At 48.3% G+C, this 20,310-nt stretch overlaps 1 protein-coding gene across 1 annotated transcript in view; it reads right to left on the bottom strand.

The window, feature by feature from the left end:
• LOC144694937 (rab11 family-interacting protein 1-like) overlaps positions 1-20,310 on the bottom strand; it is a 34,140-nt gene that overhangs the window by 5,475 nt on the left and 8,355 nt on the right. The window contains exons 3-5 of the mRNA XM_078565722.1: positions 12,682-13,118; positions 10,141-10,978; positions 2,291-4,312 (exon numbers count right to left, since the gene is read on the bottom strand). Of these exons, the coding sequence (XP_078421848.1) occupies positions 2,291-4,312; positions 10,141-10,978; positions 12,682-13,118 (3,297 nt within the window). The remainder of the gene's footprint in view (positions 1-2,290; positions 4,313-10,140; positions 10,979-12,681; positions 13,119-20,310) is intronic.

Genomic DNA, 20,310 nt, shown 5'->3' with positions numbered 1-20,310 from the left:
TGGCGGTGAGCTGCCTACTTGAACCACTGCAGTCCATGTGGTGTAGGTACACCTACAGTGCTGTTAGTGAGGGAGTTCCAGGATTTTGACCCAGTGACAGTGAGGGAACAGTGATATATTTCCAAATCAGGATGGTGAGTGACTTGGAGGGGAACTTGCATGTGGTGGTGTTCCCAACTGTCTGCTGCCCATGTAGATGGCAGAGGTTGTGGGTTTGAAAGATGCTGTTGAAGGAGCCTTGGTGAATTGCTGCAGTGCATCTTGTAGATGATACACACTACTGCCACTGTGCGTCAGTGGAGGAGGGAGTGAGTGCTTAAGGTGGTGGATGGAGTGCCGATCAAGCAGGCTGCTGAGTCTTGGATGGTGTCGAGCTTCTTGTGTTGTTGGAGTTGCACTCATCCAGGCAAGTGGAGAGTATTCCATCACACTCCTGACTTGTGTCTTGTAGATGGTGGACAGCATTTGGGGAGTCAGGAGGTGATTTACTCGCCACAGGGTTCCCAGGCTCTGGCTGCAAGAGCAAGTCACAGTATTTATATGGTTAGTCCAGTTCAGTTTCTGCTCAATAGTAACCCCCCCCCAGGATGTTTATAGTGGGGGAATTCAGTGATGGTAATGCCATTGAATGTCAAAAGGTGGCTAGACTCTCTCTCTCTCTCTCGTGGGAGATGGTCATTGGCTGGCACTTATGTGGTACAATTGTTATCTGTCGCTTATCAGCCCAAGTCTGAATATTGTCCAGGTTTTGCTGCATTTGGACATGGACTGCTTCAGTATCTGAGGTGTCGCAAGTGGTGCTGAACATTGTGCAATCATCAGCGAACATCCCCACTTCTGACCTTATGATGGGAGGTCATTGATGAAGCAGCTGAAGATGGTTGGGCTGAGGACACTACCCTGAGGAATTCCTGCAGTGATGTCCTGGGACTGAAATGATTGACTTCAAACAACCGCAACCATTTTCCTTTGTGCTAGATATGACTCCAACCAGTGGAGAGTTTTCCCCTCGATTCCCATGGACTTCAGTTTTGCTAGGGCTCCTTGATGCCACTCTGTCAAATGGGGCCATGATGTCAAGGGCAGTCACTCTGACCTCATACCTCGAGTTCAACTCTTTTGTCCATGTTTGGACCAAGGCTATAATGAGGTCTGCAGCTGAGTGACCCTGGAGGAACTAAATGAGCAGGTTATTGGTGCATAAATGGACAGCCCTGTCAATGGCACCTCCCATCACTTTGCTAATGATTTGAGTGCAGGATGAAAGAGCAATAATTGGGGCAGCATTGGATCTGTCCTGCTTTTTGTGGACAGGACATACCTCGGCAATTTTCCACATGGATGAGAATTCTTAAATCATAATTTTCAAATCCCTCCGTGGCCCTTCCTCTCCCTATCTCTGTAATCTCCTCCAGCCCCACAATCCTCAGATATCTGCGCTCCTCTAATTCTGGCCTCCGGAGCATCCCTGATTTTAACCGCTCCACCATCAGTGGCCGTGCCTTCAGCTGCCTGGGCTCCAAACTCTGGAATTACCTCCCTACACTTCTCCTTAAAGGCCCTCCTTAAAACCTGCCTCTTTGACTAAGCCTCTGGCCATCTGCCCTTATAAGCACCTTGATCCCGCTGGTTGTGGGATCGCTTAGCTCTGTCGATCGCATGCTGCGTCCGCTGTTTAGCACACATGCAGTTCTGAGTTGTAGCTTCACTAGCTTGGCACCTCACATTTTGGCATTGGATCGATACTTGAAAGAGGAGAAAAAAATTGCTGGGCAATGGGGAAAGAACAAGGAAGTGGAACTAATCGGTGTACTCCTTCAAAGAGCCAGCACAGGCACAATGGGCCGAATGGCCTCATTCTGTAGTGTTGCTCATTCTGATACTATTAGGAGGTTTTCGCATAACCACAAAGGCCTTTGTCTTGCAGTCATGCTTGACACTTTCAATTAATAATTAACGCCACCCCAATAGGTGTCACGGAAGCATTATTTTCCCCAAAGCCATGAAGTCCGAACTCTCCGCCAATATCGTGCAGTAAAGGTCTCAGGAGAGAAACTAGCCTGTAACCGCTCCCCAAACCCAGTCTCTCTCACCTCAGTCATCTTGCTTCCACCCTGCAACTGCTGCTCAAATGATAAAGAGAGCAACAGCTTCAAGCCAAATTAAATTGGTTGTAATTATCCAACAAAACAAAGGCGGGGATTGGAAAAAAAAAATCTCAACACCAATGAAGCTTGAGGGTATTTTCGAAGGCAGCTCATTTTATAAACCTAAGCTAACTGAACCTCACCTGCGTCTGGAAGAGACTGCTGACCCACTGCTCTGTGACTGAATTGGTTGTGTCTCTGTGGGCGAAACTCGAGCCTGAAGCAGCCTCTTCTGGCCAGAGTGTTCCACTTCAGGTGAATTCCCTGCTGATGGCTTTACCAAGCAAATGGCATCAGTCACAGATGACGTGGACTGGGAGAAAGGAGGTGGAGACAAAGATCGAGGCAGCGGAGAAACGCAAGACCCAGCAGAAGGGGCTGAAGGCGGAGGGGAAGCTATGGTGGAAAGGGGAGGAACTGCAACTGAGCTTTTGGACATCTCCGGCTTGTGTTCATCAGAAGATTCTTCACTCAAGTCCAAGATGGAATTGTTCTGCAAAGAGTGTGACATGCTGTGGCAAAGACCTGAGGAATCCAGTTTGATCACCAGATCATCAGAGTCTTTCTGGGCCTTCATGGATATTTGTGACCTTTCACTTTTATCATCAAGCGCTGGAATCTGATCAAAAGATTTCCTCCTCTTCTCCAGGGCGATCATTGGGTCATCTGTTTCGGGTCTGCTGACTGATGGCTCCTGCAGCCCAGAGTTGCCGCCTGTGATTTCTTCCGTTGTCTTCAGTTGCAAAGCACCCAGATGTTCTGAGTCAGTGGTTAGATTTTCGACCGGATCAGGTTTTGGGTCAGGGGGAGGAGGAGGAGAAGAAGGAGGAGGAGTGTGGTCTTGCATTTCCTGAGAGAGAACACCAGCGGTGGGTTCAGCCAGAGGCAGCGGAGATTTCAGCCACCTTGTAGTCTCAGTTGTGTGTGTCGTATGGCCGCCTCCTGTGGAACCTTCCAGCTTTTCGGGGATAAGCGGCAGGCCACCAGGATATACAATGGGATGGTTTTCCCCTTTCGTGACTGGATAATCATCAGCTTCACCCTCGTACGCACTGCGTGCGGAAATAGTGGAAGCTTGTTCTTCAAACCCAACCGATGTGGCACTCTGGTCAGTTTCCTTTAAACTGCTGGCTGAGGAATCGTTGTCAGGTTCCCCCACTCTCAAAGTGAAATCGGTACCTCCAACCTCAGAGGATACCGTTAACGGTTCCAGGCCATAGTTAGTGTCCCTTTCAAAAGACATCAAGTCGTCACTCGGTATTTCCTGAGGGGGACGCGGAGAATCGTCATTAGCAATAACTCTAGCAACATTCCTCAGTGCTGGAATAGGTGGCACCTTCCACATCTCAGCGGCCAGCGGTCCCAGATTCAACTTGCCCTCTGAGCTAGGCACGCACTCCCTCGGTGGCACCTTGGGCGGGTCTCTGGAAACATTAGTCTCTGATGGGAGGGAGGGCAGAAGGTGGAGCAAAGGTTTTGGTTCCACGGTTACATCGCCTGGGGAGTCAGCAAGCTCAGACTTCCCACGTAGGGTCTGAAGTTCACCGGCCGCCTTCTCAACTGCCTCACTGCTTTCCAACTTACATTCCGGGTTCGCTTCCAGCCTCTGGTCTCCAGATAAACCTTCATAATCCTTAATCTCCCCGGCAGAGGCTCTCTCTCCACTGGGTGGTGGCTGCTGGTTGACATTTGCGGTGGAGCTCTTTCCGGTCAGCTCTTGAAGCAGAGCCTGAGCAGATGTCCTGCTGCTCTCCCTCCTTGGGGCTCTCATTTCCTGAGCTTTGTCCCCAGCGAGCTCTGTTGCAGAGGAGACACTTGCTTCAGTGTTCGAAGACCTCGAAGAGCATGAAGAGGAGCTGGAACTTGGAAGGGGGGGCAAGTGGGTGGCGTCCAATTCTTTCACGGGAGACGGTGGCGATGCCGACGACTCGTGCATGGCGTTTACCGAGGATTGCGTAGATTGGGCGTCCAGAAACATGGCGGGTGGGCTACAGGCCACGTGGAGATTGGCAAAGTTAGAGTTCCTCGCCCCTTCAGTTCCCACCACTATCAGAGGAGGAGCTGAGCTAAAGGGATCGGTTAAAGCAGAAACGAGGGGAGGGGAGGGAGGGACTAAAGGTGACAACGCTTCGGCTTTGGTTTCAGCCTTCGGAGACACCTCCAATCTGCAAAAAGGACAAAACAGCGGTCAGTGGCCTTTGCTGCTCAGAGAAGCATCTGTGTCTCTGGTGGGATTTTGCTTTGAAAAAGGGCGGGATCAGAACTCAACAATTAAGCAAAAAACGTACTATTCTTTCCTTCCACTATCACGCTCTGAATCTCTGTGAGCTGCCAGCGGCAGAATGGCAAAAAACCTGAGGTCCTACAGAAGGCATTTGAATTTAAATGGCGAGAGATTGCAGAACTCTGTGTGGTACAGAGGGATCTGGGTGTCCTGGTACACGCATCACAAAAAGTTAGTAAGCAGATGCAGCAAGTGATTAGGAGGGCAAATGGGATGTTGGCCTTTATTGCAATGAGGAAGAATAGAATATAAAAGTAGGGAAGTCTTGTTACAACTGTACAGAGCCTTAAGTGAGACTGCATCTGGAGTACTGTGCAGTTTTGGTCTCCTTACTCAAGGAGGGACATACTTGCCATTGGAGGCAGTTTAAGAGAAGATTCAACCAGCTGATTCCTGGGATGAAGGGGCTGTTTTGTGAGGAAAGGTTGAGCACGTTGGGCCCATACTCATTGGAGTTTAGAAGAATGAGAGGTGATCTTATTGAAACACAACGTTCTGAGGGAGCTTGACAAGGCAGATGCTGAGGGTGTTTCCCCTTGTGAAGGAATCTAGGACGAGGGGGCAGAGTTTCAAAATAAGGCATCTCCATTTAAGATGGAGATGAGGAGGAATTTCTTCCCTCAGTGGTTTGTTAGCGTTTGGAATTCTCTTCCCCAGAAAGCAGTGGGGGCTGGGTCATTGAATATATTGAAGGCTGAGTTAGAGAGATTCTGATCTACAAGGGAGTCGAGGGTTATGGGGGACAGGCAGGAAAGCAGAGTTAAGGCCACAAATCAGATTAGTCATGATCTTATCGAATGGCAGAGCAGGCTCGAGGGGCTGAATGGCCCAATCCTGCTCCTATTTATGTTCTTGCATTGCAAGGCCCATCCCTGTGCACCTTCATAAAATGAAAATCTCCAGATCCCCTTTTTGACCAGTATTCACGTGGCATAACTTGGCCGCGTTGCTGATCAATTTGCTCACTACACTCATTCCCTAACCCCGCCACTTCCAACCGGGATCAAAGATTAAGCGCCCGTGACCCCTGTCCAGCCAACCACTCACCTTCCAAAAGGTTCAAGCAATGGAACAGAACCAAAGCAGAGTGTCTCCCCAAAAGAAACGCTGCTTTTTAAAAAAATACAGGGGCAAGGTGGGGGGAGAAAAAATATACAACAGGCTGAAACAAAACACTTCAGTGATTAAAGATTAAAATATAATTTGGGGCAAAAGCATTAGTTGCACAGAAAGCAGGAATCATCAAATGACATTATTTAAAAAGAATTCAATCTCTCCCACATCGAGGTCAAGAGGAACGTTACTATAGATATAAAAACAAAAAACTACTGCGGATGCTGGAAATCCAAAACACTACTACCCTGAAAGTGGGGATTATCTTTGCACAGGTTAATCCTGTTTGACAGCCAATATTTTATCTGATAAAGTTGAGCAATGAGACCAGTGTCAGGTTACAGTGGGTGTCAGCGATACCTTAACAGGCCCTTATGCTCAATGGTTTCTTCAGATTTGGGTGTAATTTAACAGTTCTAGATGCATTATTTAACTTATTGAATAAGGATTAGACTGAAATTCAATTGCCGATGACAATGGGGTGATACCTGCAACAGCCATTGGAATAAAGTTGTTGACTAAAGAACATAAGAAATTTGAGCTGGAGTAGGCCATTCAGCCACTCGAGCCTGCTCTGCCATTCAACAAGATCATGGCTGATCTTCAACCTCAACTCCACCTACCTGTGCTATCCCCATATTCCTCAATTTCCAAAAATCTCTCAGCCTCTGCCTTGAATATACTCAACGAGCATCCACTCTCTCTGGGGTAGAGAATTCCAAAGATTCATAACCCTCCGAGTGAAGAGCTTTCTCCTCATCTTAGTCCTAGAGGGACCGACCCCTCATTCTGAGACTGTTTTCTAGATTCCCCAGCCACAGGGGAAGTGTTCTCTCTGCACCCATCTACCCCGTCAAGCCCTTTATTAAAGAAGTTGATGTGTTTCAATGAGGTCATCTCTCATTCTTCTAAACTCCAGGAATTTGGGCAGAGTCTCAATCCTTCATCATAGGACAATCCTCCCCATCCCAGGAACCAGCTGAGTGCACCTTTGTGACAATGAACACTTCAAGGTTGGCTCCAAGACAGACTTAGAAACAAAACAGAGGAAAACAGCAGCAGCGACCAGCACCACTGCAAGGCAGGGCTGCACAAGCGGACTCCAACGCCAAAGAACAGTCAAAATGACACCAGAGACCAGATACTAGTGAAAATGGCCAACAGACAAGAGAAAATGTGGAGCTGGGAGTTTTTGCAATAAAACAAAAATCACATCAGCTATTAAATACCCCCATACAAGACTGTGGATGATCATCAACCCTGCAGTAGTGAAGGAGGCAAGCTCAGGAGATCTCAGGTATGATCCCTGTACTTGGTGCCACCTCAGGCGGCCTCCGAGCGTCGGCAGTGATCACCTTGGGCTTTTTGAGCAGGCGGGCTCCCATTCCTGTTCTCGCTGGCAGCCTGAGCAGCAAGTAGGCATGGTAAGGGGCAGGCTTGGCAGGAAGTTCACTGAAGGTAGCACCAACATGCTCTGGAGACCAACACACAAATGCATCTTGGCCATCATACCAATACACGCCAACACAGAGAAAGACAAAAACTGGGCAAAGAGGTATAAGAAAAATGTGATGGTCGCATTCCTTGTACAGTTTTGAGATAGTAGCCCACCTCCTCCTAGCCACCCTTCTATCCATTGGTACCAAGCAGGAAATGCGCTCAAGACCTGCTGAGGAACGACTGTCAACAGAAAACCATTACAGCTGGGAGAAGCCACTGTACCAAAAAAGGTCAACTTTCTCTCTCCTTTCCACTCAAACTCCTCGGAACTGCTGTAGACGAATTCATCAGTCTGGAATGCAAGTGTTCCAACCTAACAAGCTGTGTACAACCCGAGCCAGAAAAGCTTTACAGCTCACTTCAAACCCAATGAAACTTTTTGAATTCGTTCTTGGAACAAGCTCAGAGACACTTTTACTGCTTGGCCCCAGCGAAGCATGCCGAGGCAACAGTGATTGTTTTTGTACTCCAGTGAGCACTAAGTCAATTGTGTAGGGTAAGAGTGGAGTCACATGTAGACCAGAGTGGGAAAGGGCAGGCGATCTTATAGAAGCTTCAGATCGTGAGGAAACTTGACAGGTTGAGAGAAAGTTTCCTCTTGTGGGAGATACCAGAACTAGGGGACAAAGTTTAAAAATGAGGATAGATGAGAATTTTTTTCTCCGAGGGTCATTATTCTGTGGAATTCTCTTCCCCGGCGAGCAGTGGAGGCTGGGTGATTGAATCTTTTTAAGGTTGAGTTGGATAGATTCTTGACTAACAAGGGGGTAAAAGGTTATCAGGGATAGACAAGAAAGTGGAGTTGGGACCACAGTCAGGTCAGCCATGGTCTTATCAAATGGCAGAGCAGGCTCGAGGGGCCTACTTCTGATCCCAACTCATATGTTCAAATGTTTGCATATCTGCATCTCTGTTTCACCAGTGGGTGTTCCATTGCCTTTTGACCAGGGTCAAAAGTTGATAAGGTGGTTAAGGCGGCCCATGGGTTTTGTGGGTTTATAAATAATAGAATAAATCCTGCTAGAACTTTAAATCACCAGTTTGACCTCAGCTGGAGTGTTGTGGACAATCCTGGGCCGCACACTTCAGAAAAGATGTAATGACCTTAGAGAGAATACAGAGGAGGTTTACCAGGATGTTCCCAGGGATTAGGGACTTCAGTTCTCAGGAGAGTTTGGGACAGTTAGAACTGTTCTTCTTGGAACATAGAAGGTTAAGAGGCAACTGAATAGTGAGAGGTTTCAATAGAGCAGATATAAGAGAAAAATGATTCCCTCTGGTGAGTGGGTCAATCACCAGGGGCCAAAGATTTAAAATCATTGGATTAAGATCGAGAGGGGAGATGAATAGAAATGTTTTCACTCAAAATTGTCAGAGTTCTGGAATGTTCTATCTGAAAAGGTGGTGGAAGCCAATTCCGTAAATAATTTGGAGAGAGTGCTGGACAGGTGCATGAGGCTGAGGAACTCGCAGGGTAAAGACAAAAAGCAGGGGGGGTGGGGGGGGGGGGAGAGAGAGACAAAGAGTGCAGGACCGAGCACAACTGCTCTTCCAAAGAGGCAGCATAGACATGAAGGGTCAAATGGTCTCCTTTTGTGCTCCAAATTTCTACAACCAGTGGATCACGTTACTGACCATGTGAGTGAAAAATCAATCAGCAGAAACATTTTCATTTCCTGGTGCCCACGTTCCTGTATCTCACGTATAGGCAGCACTTGCAAGAGCTGGCTTCAGGTCTGTGACTGGCTGGTCTCATGGCCTGTAATGTTTGTCAATCAAGACACGTGAACATGAACTGCAGATTTATTGTACTGTATTGTCCAAAGGTAGAAACTGGCTTTGTTTCACCTGGTTAGAGTGAGATCGCATGACAACACATTGGGAGTCCCAGAATATTTACATACAGCATGTAGGTGGAGGAGGGGGCAGAGTGACAGGTATGGCAGTAAACCTCCCCACGCATAACCAACTGCATAACTGGACAGACACAGGCACACAAGACCAACTGAACTAGGAGCAACAGTTAGCAACATGGCCCCTTAAGCCTGCTCCGCCATTTAATACGATCGTGGTCGATCTTCTACCTCAACTCCACTTTCCTGCTCGATACTCAAATCCCTCAATTTCCCAAGAGGCCATAAAAATCTGTCCATCCCAGCCTTAAATGCGCTCAACAATGGAGTGTGCACAACCCACTGGGGTGGAAAATTCCAAAAATGGAAGAATTGAGTGAAGAAATTTCTCCTCAGCTCAGTCCTAAATACCCAGCCCCTTATCCTGAGACTGTCCCCCCATGTTTTTGTTTCTGCTGGTCAGGGGATCTCTCCGTGTCTACTCTGTCAAGCCCCTGCAGGAATTTGCACATTTCAATGAGATCGCCTCTTATTCTGCTAAACTCCAGAGAAGATAGGCCCAATTTACTCAGCCTCTCATCCCAGGGGCCAATCCCGTGAACCTTTCGCTGTACTGCCTCCAACACAAGTACATCCTTCCTTATATGGAGACCAAAACTGTGCACAGTACTCCAGGTGTGGTCTCACCAAAGCCTCATACAACCGTAGGAAGACTTCCTTACTCTTATGCTCCAACCTCCAATGCAATAAAGACCAACATGCCATCAGCCTTCCTAATTGCTTCCTGTACCTGCATTCCTTGTACAAGTGCACCCATCTCCCTCTGACCGGCAACATTTAAAACTTGCACACCTTTTCTGAAAAATATTCTGCCTTTCTATTCTGCCCTCCAGAGGGAATAACCTCAACACCTCCCCACCCCACCAACTCCCCGACCCCCAATTATACTCCACCCACCATCTTGTTGCCCACAATGCACCATGGGTCAAATGGCAACACTCGGTGCTCCATCGTTCTATGAAGGGCTATTGCAGCATAACATCTTCGACAAGGTGCCAAACCAGGCTCCAATCTGCAGTGAATATAGTGCAGCGTGCCTCAGTCACAGGGTCAAAATTTCCCCACTAGCACTGCTAGGTCACTCCCTCACAGAAAACCAAACAAAGGTGTATATAGGAAGGAGGCTCCTGGCAATGACATGGCCACCACATTAAACACAGTAACCCACTGAAATGAGGCTTACTTGGGTTTCACAGCTGCCGTCCTGCTTGACCACACCGAAGTACTCGTGGGTTTCTTCACCTCCTTGGTGTTCTCTTCAAATGGGTTGCACGATGCTTTCACCTCAGGAGCTTTGGCCGGTTCTGCTTTTCTGGGGAAGAAGGACATCAAGCCGCCTCTCTTGGTCTCCTCCTTTTTGGTCACCGCCTCGGTTTTTGACACGTTGGACTTGGGCCCAGGCTGAGCTGTCGTTTCTTCCTCACCCTGGTCATTTTCAAAGGGGTTGAGTGACTTGCTGTCCATTCCAGAGTCCCTGCTGGTTTCAGTCTTTTGCTCCATCCCCTTCTTTCCAGTGCTCAAGGCCAACAAACCTCCAGGCTTGCTTTCTTTCCCCTCCTTTGTTCTGTCCGATTTTTGGGGATCAGTCAAGTCACTGGTGCTCCCCGACACCCGGATGTCTGGCACAGCTGCCACTTTGGGCCCCTGCTCACCAGAACCGGTGCCCAATGACGATCGGGAAGGGGAACGCGGGCTGCTGGTCTCGGGAGGGTCTGCAGAGAACCTGCCCGTCAAATCCTCGGCAGAGGTGTAAAACTGGCTGCCGTACAACGGTTTGGAGTCGGCCCTCGGTTTCACAGGCGCGGTTTGGCTTGGCTCTTCCGTGTAGATGTGACTGCCATTAATGCAGAGGTTAGACTGGGACATGGGGTCGCTCTTGGGCTTCAGACCGCCAAACAGCGACAGGGGGTCCTTCCTCACGTTCCCGGCCGAGACAAAGCTCAGCTGCTTAGTGTCGGCGCTGGCCGCCCTCTTGTGGCTTGTAATCTTTGGTATAAACAAGGTCTTGTTGGAGCTTTCCTCTAAAAAATGAATAAATAAATAAATTTTTTTAAAAGGTTGAAAAAGTTAATCTCTCGTCAGTTCATACTTTAGGATAATCTCTCCCCCAGGCGGATTCCCTGATATGCTGAAACATTCCCTGGCGGTCTAAGTGGGGCAGGACCCTCACTGCCATGAACTGGGTTGGGTCCCCAGTATGGGAAACAACTTCTGTTAGGCAAGCGTACCAAGATATCTAAGGTGGATAGATGGAGTTCAGATATATGGAATGGCGGAACATGCCCGATGGGCCGAATGGCCTCCCCCTGTGCCTCCAGGATTAGGGTGGGGGTGGGAAGAGGCACGAGCCCATGTCAGCACCCCTCGGTTCCATAATCTGCTGATCCTGAAGGGTACCTGTCTCCGAACCCACGCGAGGAGGGTGGGATGCAGAGCAGGGTAATAAAATAAAGCACTTTTCAAAAATAGCGACAGAGCTCCGAACACTGCAAAAGTGAACTGGTTTTTTGACACTAAACAACGGAAGAGAAAGCAAGAAATAATCACCCAGTGAAAAATGTTTGTATTTATACAGTACCTTAGGCAGTGAAAGCACCTCAGTGCAGTGTCATGTTCAGTGATTGACACACATGCTCTAAGATTGCCCTCTACACTTGGACTGGTTGGTTTTCACAGCAGGTATAAAAAGATGCCAACAGTGCTCCCTTCCACATGCTGCATTCCAAATTACCCAGCATGACCTTTTGCCTGGTAGCCAACAGCACTGGTCATCTACTGGACACCCAAAGCCATGTAACACAAGCCTCTGAATAGTGTTTACAATGTTCGCACGAAGCGATCATCAGCTGCTGCCCTTATCTTACTCTAGTGAACCAGAGAGTTTGCCTCTCCCGCCCTCAATTACTGGTTACATTCTGTACCGAGACTGTTGCCAGGGAAGAGCTCGTTTCATCATAATGCTGGTTTAATGTTTGTGAATCCTTTCACATTATACACGGGTGGGAATGGAAATTCAACTCTGTTCCTGGCTAACTGGGGAGGATTAGATAACTGAACCAAGTCGGCGCCATTTGAAACAATCTTCCTCCTGTCAGACTTTGAGGCCATTTGGCCCATTGTGGCTGTGTTGGCTCTTTCAAAGAATTGTCCAGTTAGTCCCTGCTGTCTTACTTTTCTATTCCAATGCTCTCCTGGCTGACCACCCATCTTCCATCCTCCGTAAACTGGTAGTCATCTAAAACTCTGCTGCCCGTATCCCATATGGTGCCGAGCCCTGTTTGCCCATCACCCAGTGCCCGCTGAGCTACATCAGTTCCTGGTCCAGCTATGCCTCCATTTAAAAAAAAAAATTCTCATCCTAACGTTCAAATACCTCCATGGCCCTCACCCTTCTCCATCTCTGCAACCCACTGGGAATCTCTGCACTTCTCTAATGCTGGCCTCTTGCACATCCCCAATTCTATTTGCTCCATCAGTGGCAGCTGCACCTATATCTGGGTCCTGGGCTCTAAAATTCCCTCCCGTGACCTCTCTATCCTCTTTCCAAAGGCGTTCAGTCAAAACCTAAGTCTTTGACAAAACTTTGGGGGTCATCTGCAACATATCTGCCAACATGGCTTGGTGTCAAATTGTATTTATACTGCTCCTGTTAAGAGCTTTGGGGATCTTTCATGGCATGAAAAGGCATAACATAAACACAAGTCGTTATCAGAAAGCCAAATACCTTCAGAGTCATGCAGCTGTATTTCAGTAAAGTCTTCGTTGCCGGAGTTCTTTGCTCTCTTTGAGCTTCCAGGTGGAGAGGAGGGAGCAGTGGGTATAACAGACATAGACTGAGAAAGGGATGTTCGGTGTAGGTTGGACTTGGGAAACAACTTCTTCAGTTTGGATTTCTTCTTCTTGTCGGGCGTGGCTGCCTCGTCATCGCTGTTGCCCGGGCTGTTGATGCTCGGAACAATGGCTGACGCGGAATCAGAGAAGCCATCTTTCTTCTTCCCCTTCAGTTTGTCCTTCAGTCTCCCCAGAGTTGATCGGGACTTGTCCTTCATCGACAGGTCAAACATGCTGGCCGTCATGTTGTTCCGCACAAACTGGATGTCTGCCTCGATTTCCCCTCTTTCCTTCTCCTTCTTTCCAGTCTTTGATTGCAGCTTGTACCACCTTACGGAGGGGAAAGAAACCCGTGAGAATCAATTCGCCCTGACACAATCATCAGCATACACTCTTACCGAGCCTCGAACATTTTAGAAACATGAAACAAAAAGAGAGCGAAGGGGCAATAAAGTGGAAGGGTTAGTTAAATGTGGGTTTGATGCGGTTGGCTGAGCAATGTCAATCAGGTCACCAAGAAAACCTCCAACTCTGTTTGGATAATGGGACTGGTAACATCCCACCTGAACTCATGGAGCCTCAGTTTAATGTCGCTACTAAAGCACAGCACCTCAGACAGTTCAGCACTCCCTCAATAGTGCGCTGGAATGTGCCAAGTGCCTGGAATGGGCATTGAACCCACAACTTGTGATTCAGTAAAGGAGGGTGCTCCCAACTTGGGCAAACTGGCACAAACACTATTAGCTTTTACAGTGCCACAAAAAACAAACTTTGTTTAAAGAAAAAGAAGAGAACATCTCGGCACAATAGTGAAAACAGCTCCGGCCGATTACGCACTTAGCCTTCCGATGTGAAGGCAACTGAAACACTAATGTGGTTTGCCTCAAGAAACAGCTGCTTAAAAATCATCTCCTTGTCCCACACAGAACTAGCCATCTTTCTTCCCCTGTGCTCCACTCCCACTCGGTGTTTGAAACGATCGTGGAGCAAAGGCAAATCTGCTGTTCAGTGGGTTTAGCACAGTTGGTTCAGGTGGGAGGTAATACTTACTGTCAATGGGTCAAGACTATGTCATTTAAAGCAAGCCAAGCCTCATACTGCCTTATAGGAAAGCTGCAGCTTGGCAAAGATTTATGACTGGAGAATTTACCTCAATAAAACAAAGACTTCTATTCATATACCACAACCACCGGATGTCTCAAAGTGCTTTGCAGCTAATGAAGTACCCTTGAAGTGTAGCCACTGCTGAAATGTAGGACAGGTGACAGCCAATATGCGCACACTGGCAGACTTTCCTAATTAGGAGACGGTGTAAGATGGCAAATCCTATTAAATCACTTCCATTAATGAAGGTACTGATATTCAGAGTGGGGGGTGGGAGAGGGTGGGTCAGAAGAGAGATTATTTTGCAAGTTATTTAAAAACATAATTAGCGCAGACTTTACCGAATAAAATTAGTACTGTTACATTGCTATGCTTCAATTTGCCTTTTAAGGAAAAGCTTTGCCTGATGTGTCTCTCGATGTGTCCACTGCCTTCCCGAATGAGCTTCTCCATTTCGGTCGGTCACAAGTCAGGGTCTCCCGTGAGTCGGTGGGGATGTTTAACCTCTTCGGGGATGCTTTGGAGGACATCCCTAAAGTGTTTCCTCCTGGGACTCTCCTGCTGTGACTGCGTTCCCAATAGAGCAGTTGCCCCAGGAGTTTGACGTCGGGCACATGGACAATTCGGGGATGTCAACTGAGGGATAAACATTGGCCAGGACACCAGGGCAAACCCTCTGCTCTCCTTCAAAACAGTGCCATGGGATCCTTTACATCCTTGGAGGACAGGACCTTGGTTTAACGTCTCATCCGAAGGATGGGTTAACTCCCTCAGATACTGCACTGGCACATCAGCCCAGATTTTTGGGCTCACAACCTGGTGGTGGTGGTGGTGTGGGGCGGGGGGGGGGGGGGGGGGGGGGAAGAGACTCGGTGCTACCCACTAAGCCACAGCTGACACAGTGACAGCGTGCAGCATTGCGAAGAGTATGTTTAATAGAGTAGATGGTAGGGTGTTCCAAGAGAGCGAATGTGGAGGCCAATGTCCAGGGACACACAGATAAAGGTCAGAGAGAGAGAGAGTCTCACCAAGATAATATCACACCAGTTATCAGGAGCAACTGGAGATACTGCAGCTCCTTTCATTAGAACAAAGAAAAGCTGTTAAAAGTGTCTGAGGCTTTGAAAAGGTTAAGTAAGGTTAAATAATTTACACTGGTCAGTGAATGGTAGGAGTCCAGAAATTTCAGGGTGACCGCTGCACTGTTATCAGAATCCTGGAGTACGATCAGCTTCCTTTTCATAACCTCACTGAAAGATAAATAAGCACACGGAAAGATCCAAATGGAAGGGGTGTTTCCGGAGGTCAACATAGACTCGATGGGCTGAAAAGCCTCCTCCTGCACTTTATTTTACCATCTAGCAGAGAGAGTGACTTTCCACAGAAAAACGCAAGGCTGAGCTGACCACTGTGATTGGTCACACTTCACTGTCTCAGAAAGGGAGGCTCAGCCTTGCTTTAAGATTCTTGAACCTATATCGACTTACCAATTACATTTCTCCTATTCAAGGCTCGTTTAAATGCGCGGGGAGCAAACAGGGAACCAAATGAGCTGTACAAATTGCCGACAAACCCCCTCAGGAATCCGGTTTAGCCTGCTGCTGAGGCACATTCCCAAGATGTTTGCATGCGAATGTGGGCACTATCTGCCATTAAAACATCTTACCTCTGACAACTGACAGCCTGGGCTCCAGCTAACGTCATTCTGATGTCAACCTAGCTTTTCCACAAAGAAAACAGGGAGCACGTCGAGTTGTCCAAGCCCTGGATGACACCCTGAACGATGCTGGCGCTACCTACGATACACGTCGGCAAGAATGAGCCATAGCTTGAATTTCATTAACGTCAAGCAAATGGAGGGGCATTATTGACAAGGCTGTTGCCGGTTGGTTTAAGACCAGCGTGCTAATATTTCAACAAGGTGAAGAAAAGCTAAGTGTGGCATCTGTAAATCAAGAGGCCCCAAGGAAGGGTTGTTGTACTGAAACATCAGCCGACTGACTTCTGCCTTCTCTACCGATCCCATGTGCTTGTAGCTTTCTTGGATTCTGCTTTCAAAGTTTGATAGAGACTTTTACTGCAGCACCATGCAAGCCTCACTCCACACAGTGGTATCGCCAGAAACCAAACCCTCCTTTGTTGCTCAGTTCAATAGAAACCCAACCAAAGTGGGGAGCAAAGCACCGCCTTATTAACAAAAAGAGATGATATCACACACAAAGCAATCAGCTCCTAGCCTGGGCATGGGAACAACAGGAAGCCATTCAGCCCCTCGAACCCATCCCTCCATTCAATGACATCATGGCCGATGCCCAGCTTAACTCCAGCTACCCACCTTGCTTTCATATCCCTTAGTGCCCTTCCCCAGAAAAAAATCTAAGAAACACAGGGCTTTGAGTTTTCAATTCACCCCTCAGCCTCAACATCTTTTTTGGGGGAAATAGCGTTCCAGATTTCCACTACCCTGTGTGTGACGAAGTGCATCCTGACATCACCCCTGACTGGAGTGGCTCAAATTTTAAGGTTCAGGCCCCTTGTTCTGGACTTGCTCCCCCACCCCACAAGAAAAAATACTCTCTCTCTACCGACTCTATCAATTCCGTTAGTCATTTTAAACATCTCAGGTTAGATCAATACAGGAAAACAGACAGCCTTAAATTCTCATAATTTAACCCTTCAAGCCCCACTATCATTCTGGCGAATCGGCACTGAAACCCCTCCAAGCTATACTTCATAGAACTACAGAAGCTTACAGTCCAGGAGAAGGTCATTTGGCCCATCATGCCTGTGCTGGCTCTTTGAAAAGATCACTCACGCTTTGTGTCTGTAACCCTGTAAGTTCCTTGTCCTCAACTCTGTCCCCCTCTTCAAATTATTTATAGAACCAGCTTCCACCATCTTTTCAGGCAGAACATTCCAGATCCTGACAACTCAAGTGAAACATTTTCCTCATCTTCCCTTCATGTCAGATCTTTTGTCAATGATTCTGGTTAACTCGAAGGCCTCTGCTTACATGTCACAGATCAGTGCTCGCTGCCTTCAATATCTTCAGCTTCTGACTCCCCAAAGCCTGTCCACCATCTACAAGGCACAAGTCAGGAGTGTGATGGAATACTCCCCACTTGCCTGGATGAGTGCAGCTCCCACAACACAAGAAGCTTGAGGCCATCCAGGACAAAGCAGCCCATTTGATTGATACCCCATCCACCACCTTCAACATTCACTCCCTCCACCACTGACACAGTAGCAGCAGTGTGTACCATCTACAAGGTGCTCTGCAGCAACTCACCAAGGCTCCTTAGACAGCACCTTCCAAACCCGCGACCTCTACCACCTAGAAGGACAAGGGCAGCAGAGAGATGGGAACACCACCACCTGGAAGTTCCCCTCCAAGCCACTCACCATCCTGACTTGGAAATATATCGCCGTTCCTTCACGATCGCTGGGTCAAAATCCTGGAACTCCCTCCCTAACAGCACTGTGGGTGTACCTACACCACATGGACTGCAGTGGTTCAAGAAGGCAGCTCACCACCACCTTCCCAAGGGCAATTAACCCTAGCCAGCAACACTCATGTCCCATGAACAAATTCAAAAATGAAAGATCAGCAAAGTCAGGAGCTAGCAGGTGTAATTCAGAAGCCATACCATTTTGAAGAGTAAACTGTATAGCTGCTCCTGCGGCCAGCAAGCTAACATGGCACAAGTCAACCCAATGCGGAGGGGGTCGAAGAGTAACACCAAAAAGTAAAGAAAGACTTACATTTCAGTAGCGACTTTCGTGACCACCAGACATCTCAAAGTGCTTTACAGCCAGAGCACTTTTTGAAGTGCAGCCACTGTTGCAACAGGCCAGCCAATTTGCATGCATACTCCCAGAAACAGCAGTGTAATAATGAATAGATAATCTCTTCGCAGTGTTGGTCGAGGGATCAATATTGGCCAGGACAGCGGGGAAAGCTCACCCCGCCGAACCTTTACATCCACCCGAGGGGGCAGACAGGGCCACATTTTAATGTTTCATCCAAAAGATGACACCTCCAACAGTGCAGCACTCCCTCAGTGCTGCACTGGGAGCGTCAGTCTGGATTTGTGGCGCTCAGGTCTCTGGAGGGGGATTTGAACCCACAGCCTTCTGACTTAAGAGGTGAGTGCGCTACCCGACAAGGCAACGCTGAGGTGCACCGAGGCACCACCAAAGAGAAAGCAAGGAAATGCAGGCACAAGGCCAAAAACAACAGCTTAGGGAATTAGGGGAGGAAAGACAGAGATCGTGTGAAGACAGTCAACACTTCCTCAGTAATTTCCGAGATGGCAGCCACTGTTTCCGGGTTTCCAGAATACCACCTTGGGCCAAAACGAACCAAGTATTGGGCTGTTAAAAGGTGGCCTCACGGCACAGTGGGCAGCGTCCCTGCCTCTGAGCCAGAAGCTCCGGGCTCGAGTCCCACCCCCAGGATTCGATGGCCAAGGAGGGCGTGTTCATAACACGGCCAAACAGGTCGAGTATCAAAAACAGGAAATGCTGGAAAAACACAGCGCCGGTGGCAAGAGAAACAGAGTTAACGTTCCGAGTCTGTATGACACTTCTTCAGAGCTAAAGAGATGTAGAAATGAGACAAAATTTATACCGTTTAAGGGGGAAGGGGTGGAGCAGGTGAAACTCGAGTATCAACCTGAAAATCCTTGGAACACACACCAATGGGAAGCGGCATGAGCGGGAGAGATTCCTGGTCAGCCATGTGACGGAAAGAATGTTGGAGCCTCTACCATCACTGTCCATAGCCCCAGACTACAACAGTCATGGAAAAGCAACTTTGGCACCGCCAGCTGGTCGGCTCAGTTGGCTGGCACGGATCAGATTGGCGCCGCCAGCATGGGGTTCCAGCGGGGAGGGGATTGGGGGCCTGCCTCCTGACTCTACCCGCAGTGGAGGTCATGGCGCTGTGGGTCAGACCTGCCTTCAAGAAAGAGAACTCAAGACGACAACGACGACTACAGGACTATTGGTTAGTGCGGTAGGACTAAAGTCTGCCTTTGGAGGACTAGCAGCCACTGTGCAACATCCACACACAGCCCCAGCTCACTGACTGCCGCACCATAGCTCGCTGGGGCTCCCAGGCACTGACACGTCCTGTGACTGGGACTCTTGTCAGGTTGGGGTTGGGGGGAGGGGGCTGCAAAGGTAATATGGGAGAGGCCTGCTACACTGGGAAAAAAATGTTGCTCACACTTGGTCCAAAGGGCATCTTGACTTCACGTGCGGAAGCAGCTAGAGGCAAAATCTTCCTCACTGCAAACAGCTACTCCTCCCAACCGCTGCGTGGATGGTGGATGAGGATGGCTAGTTGAGTTAACAAGTTAATGAGACAACCCCTTCAGGATGTGAGACGTTGGTGTCGCCATGGGGAGCTGCAGGTTTGAGAGCTCTGCTCAGAGCTCATTCAGTTTAACGCGAAATATTTTAAACTGCCCTCAACACAGTTCCACTTGGGGACCGGTGGGGGAACCCATTTGAGGCAAGACAAGCAAGAAAAGGAGGCTCCCCCTATAGTGAACTCGCAACAGGAGGAGCTCCGATAGGTCCGGTCGATTGCACTTTTAAAAACGGGATTAGTGGCTATTCAGGATCAGGAGCATCACTGCCATTTGCTTCCCAGTGACAATAACTCAGTGTAATCAGTGGTCCCATCTCTCTCTCTCCAGCCCCCTCCCCTCGGCAGCATGCAGAGATGCTGCCTCGCTCTCCAGGCAGGCTTGTGTACCAAAGCTAATTTGCTTTGGATGGGTAAAGCACAACAACTGGAGTCTGTACAACACCTTGAGCCAGCAGTAAAAACATCAAAATAAAAAAAATTGTGTAATTAAACAAAATATGACACTGAGCCAAAATAAAGAAGCATTTCAACAAGTGAATAAACACTCGCTCAGAGGGGTAGGTTTTGAAGGAATGAAAGGTAGAGAGATTCCATTGAGACAGGATAAGCTGAGCGCAGAAAGCCCCGAAACTAAAAATTGCAGTCAGGCCTTCAGACTGGTTCGATTCTGCTCGAGGCCTCATTAATACAGAGTACACGATGTGGCTTAAACCCACCCCAGAAGTAAAAAGGGGCTGCAACCGAACGCCTACAGCACTTACGAGTGTTCCCAGAATTTATTGGGTGTGTGCGTGACAACACCAATACTAACTGACTCCATCCGAATGCAGGAGATCACAAACCAAGCCACACTCGAAATACAGTCAACTGTATCATGAGCATTAAGACTTTAACTGCTATAGCACCTTGCTCCACCTCAAGACATCTCAAAGCACTTTTACAGCCAATGAAGTGTAGTCATTGTCGTAATGAGAAAAGCAGCAGCCAATTTGTACACAGCAAGCTCCCACAAACTGCAGTATGACAATGACCTGATAATCC

Source organism: Cetorhinus maximus, chromosome 20 (assembly GCF_964194155.1).
Source record: "Cetorhinus maximus chromosome 20, sCetMax3.hap1.1, whole genome shotgun sequence".
NCBI classification, from domain to species: Eukaryota; Metazoa; Chordata; class Chondrichthyes; order Lamniformes; family Cetorhinidae; genus Cetorhinus; species Cetorhinus maximus.
Note: the sequence above shows the minus strand (reverse complement) of the source record. Positions and strands in the feature narration are given on the sequence as shown.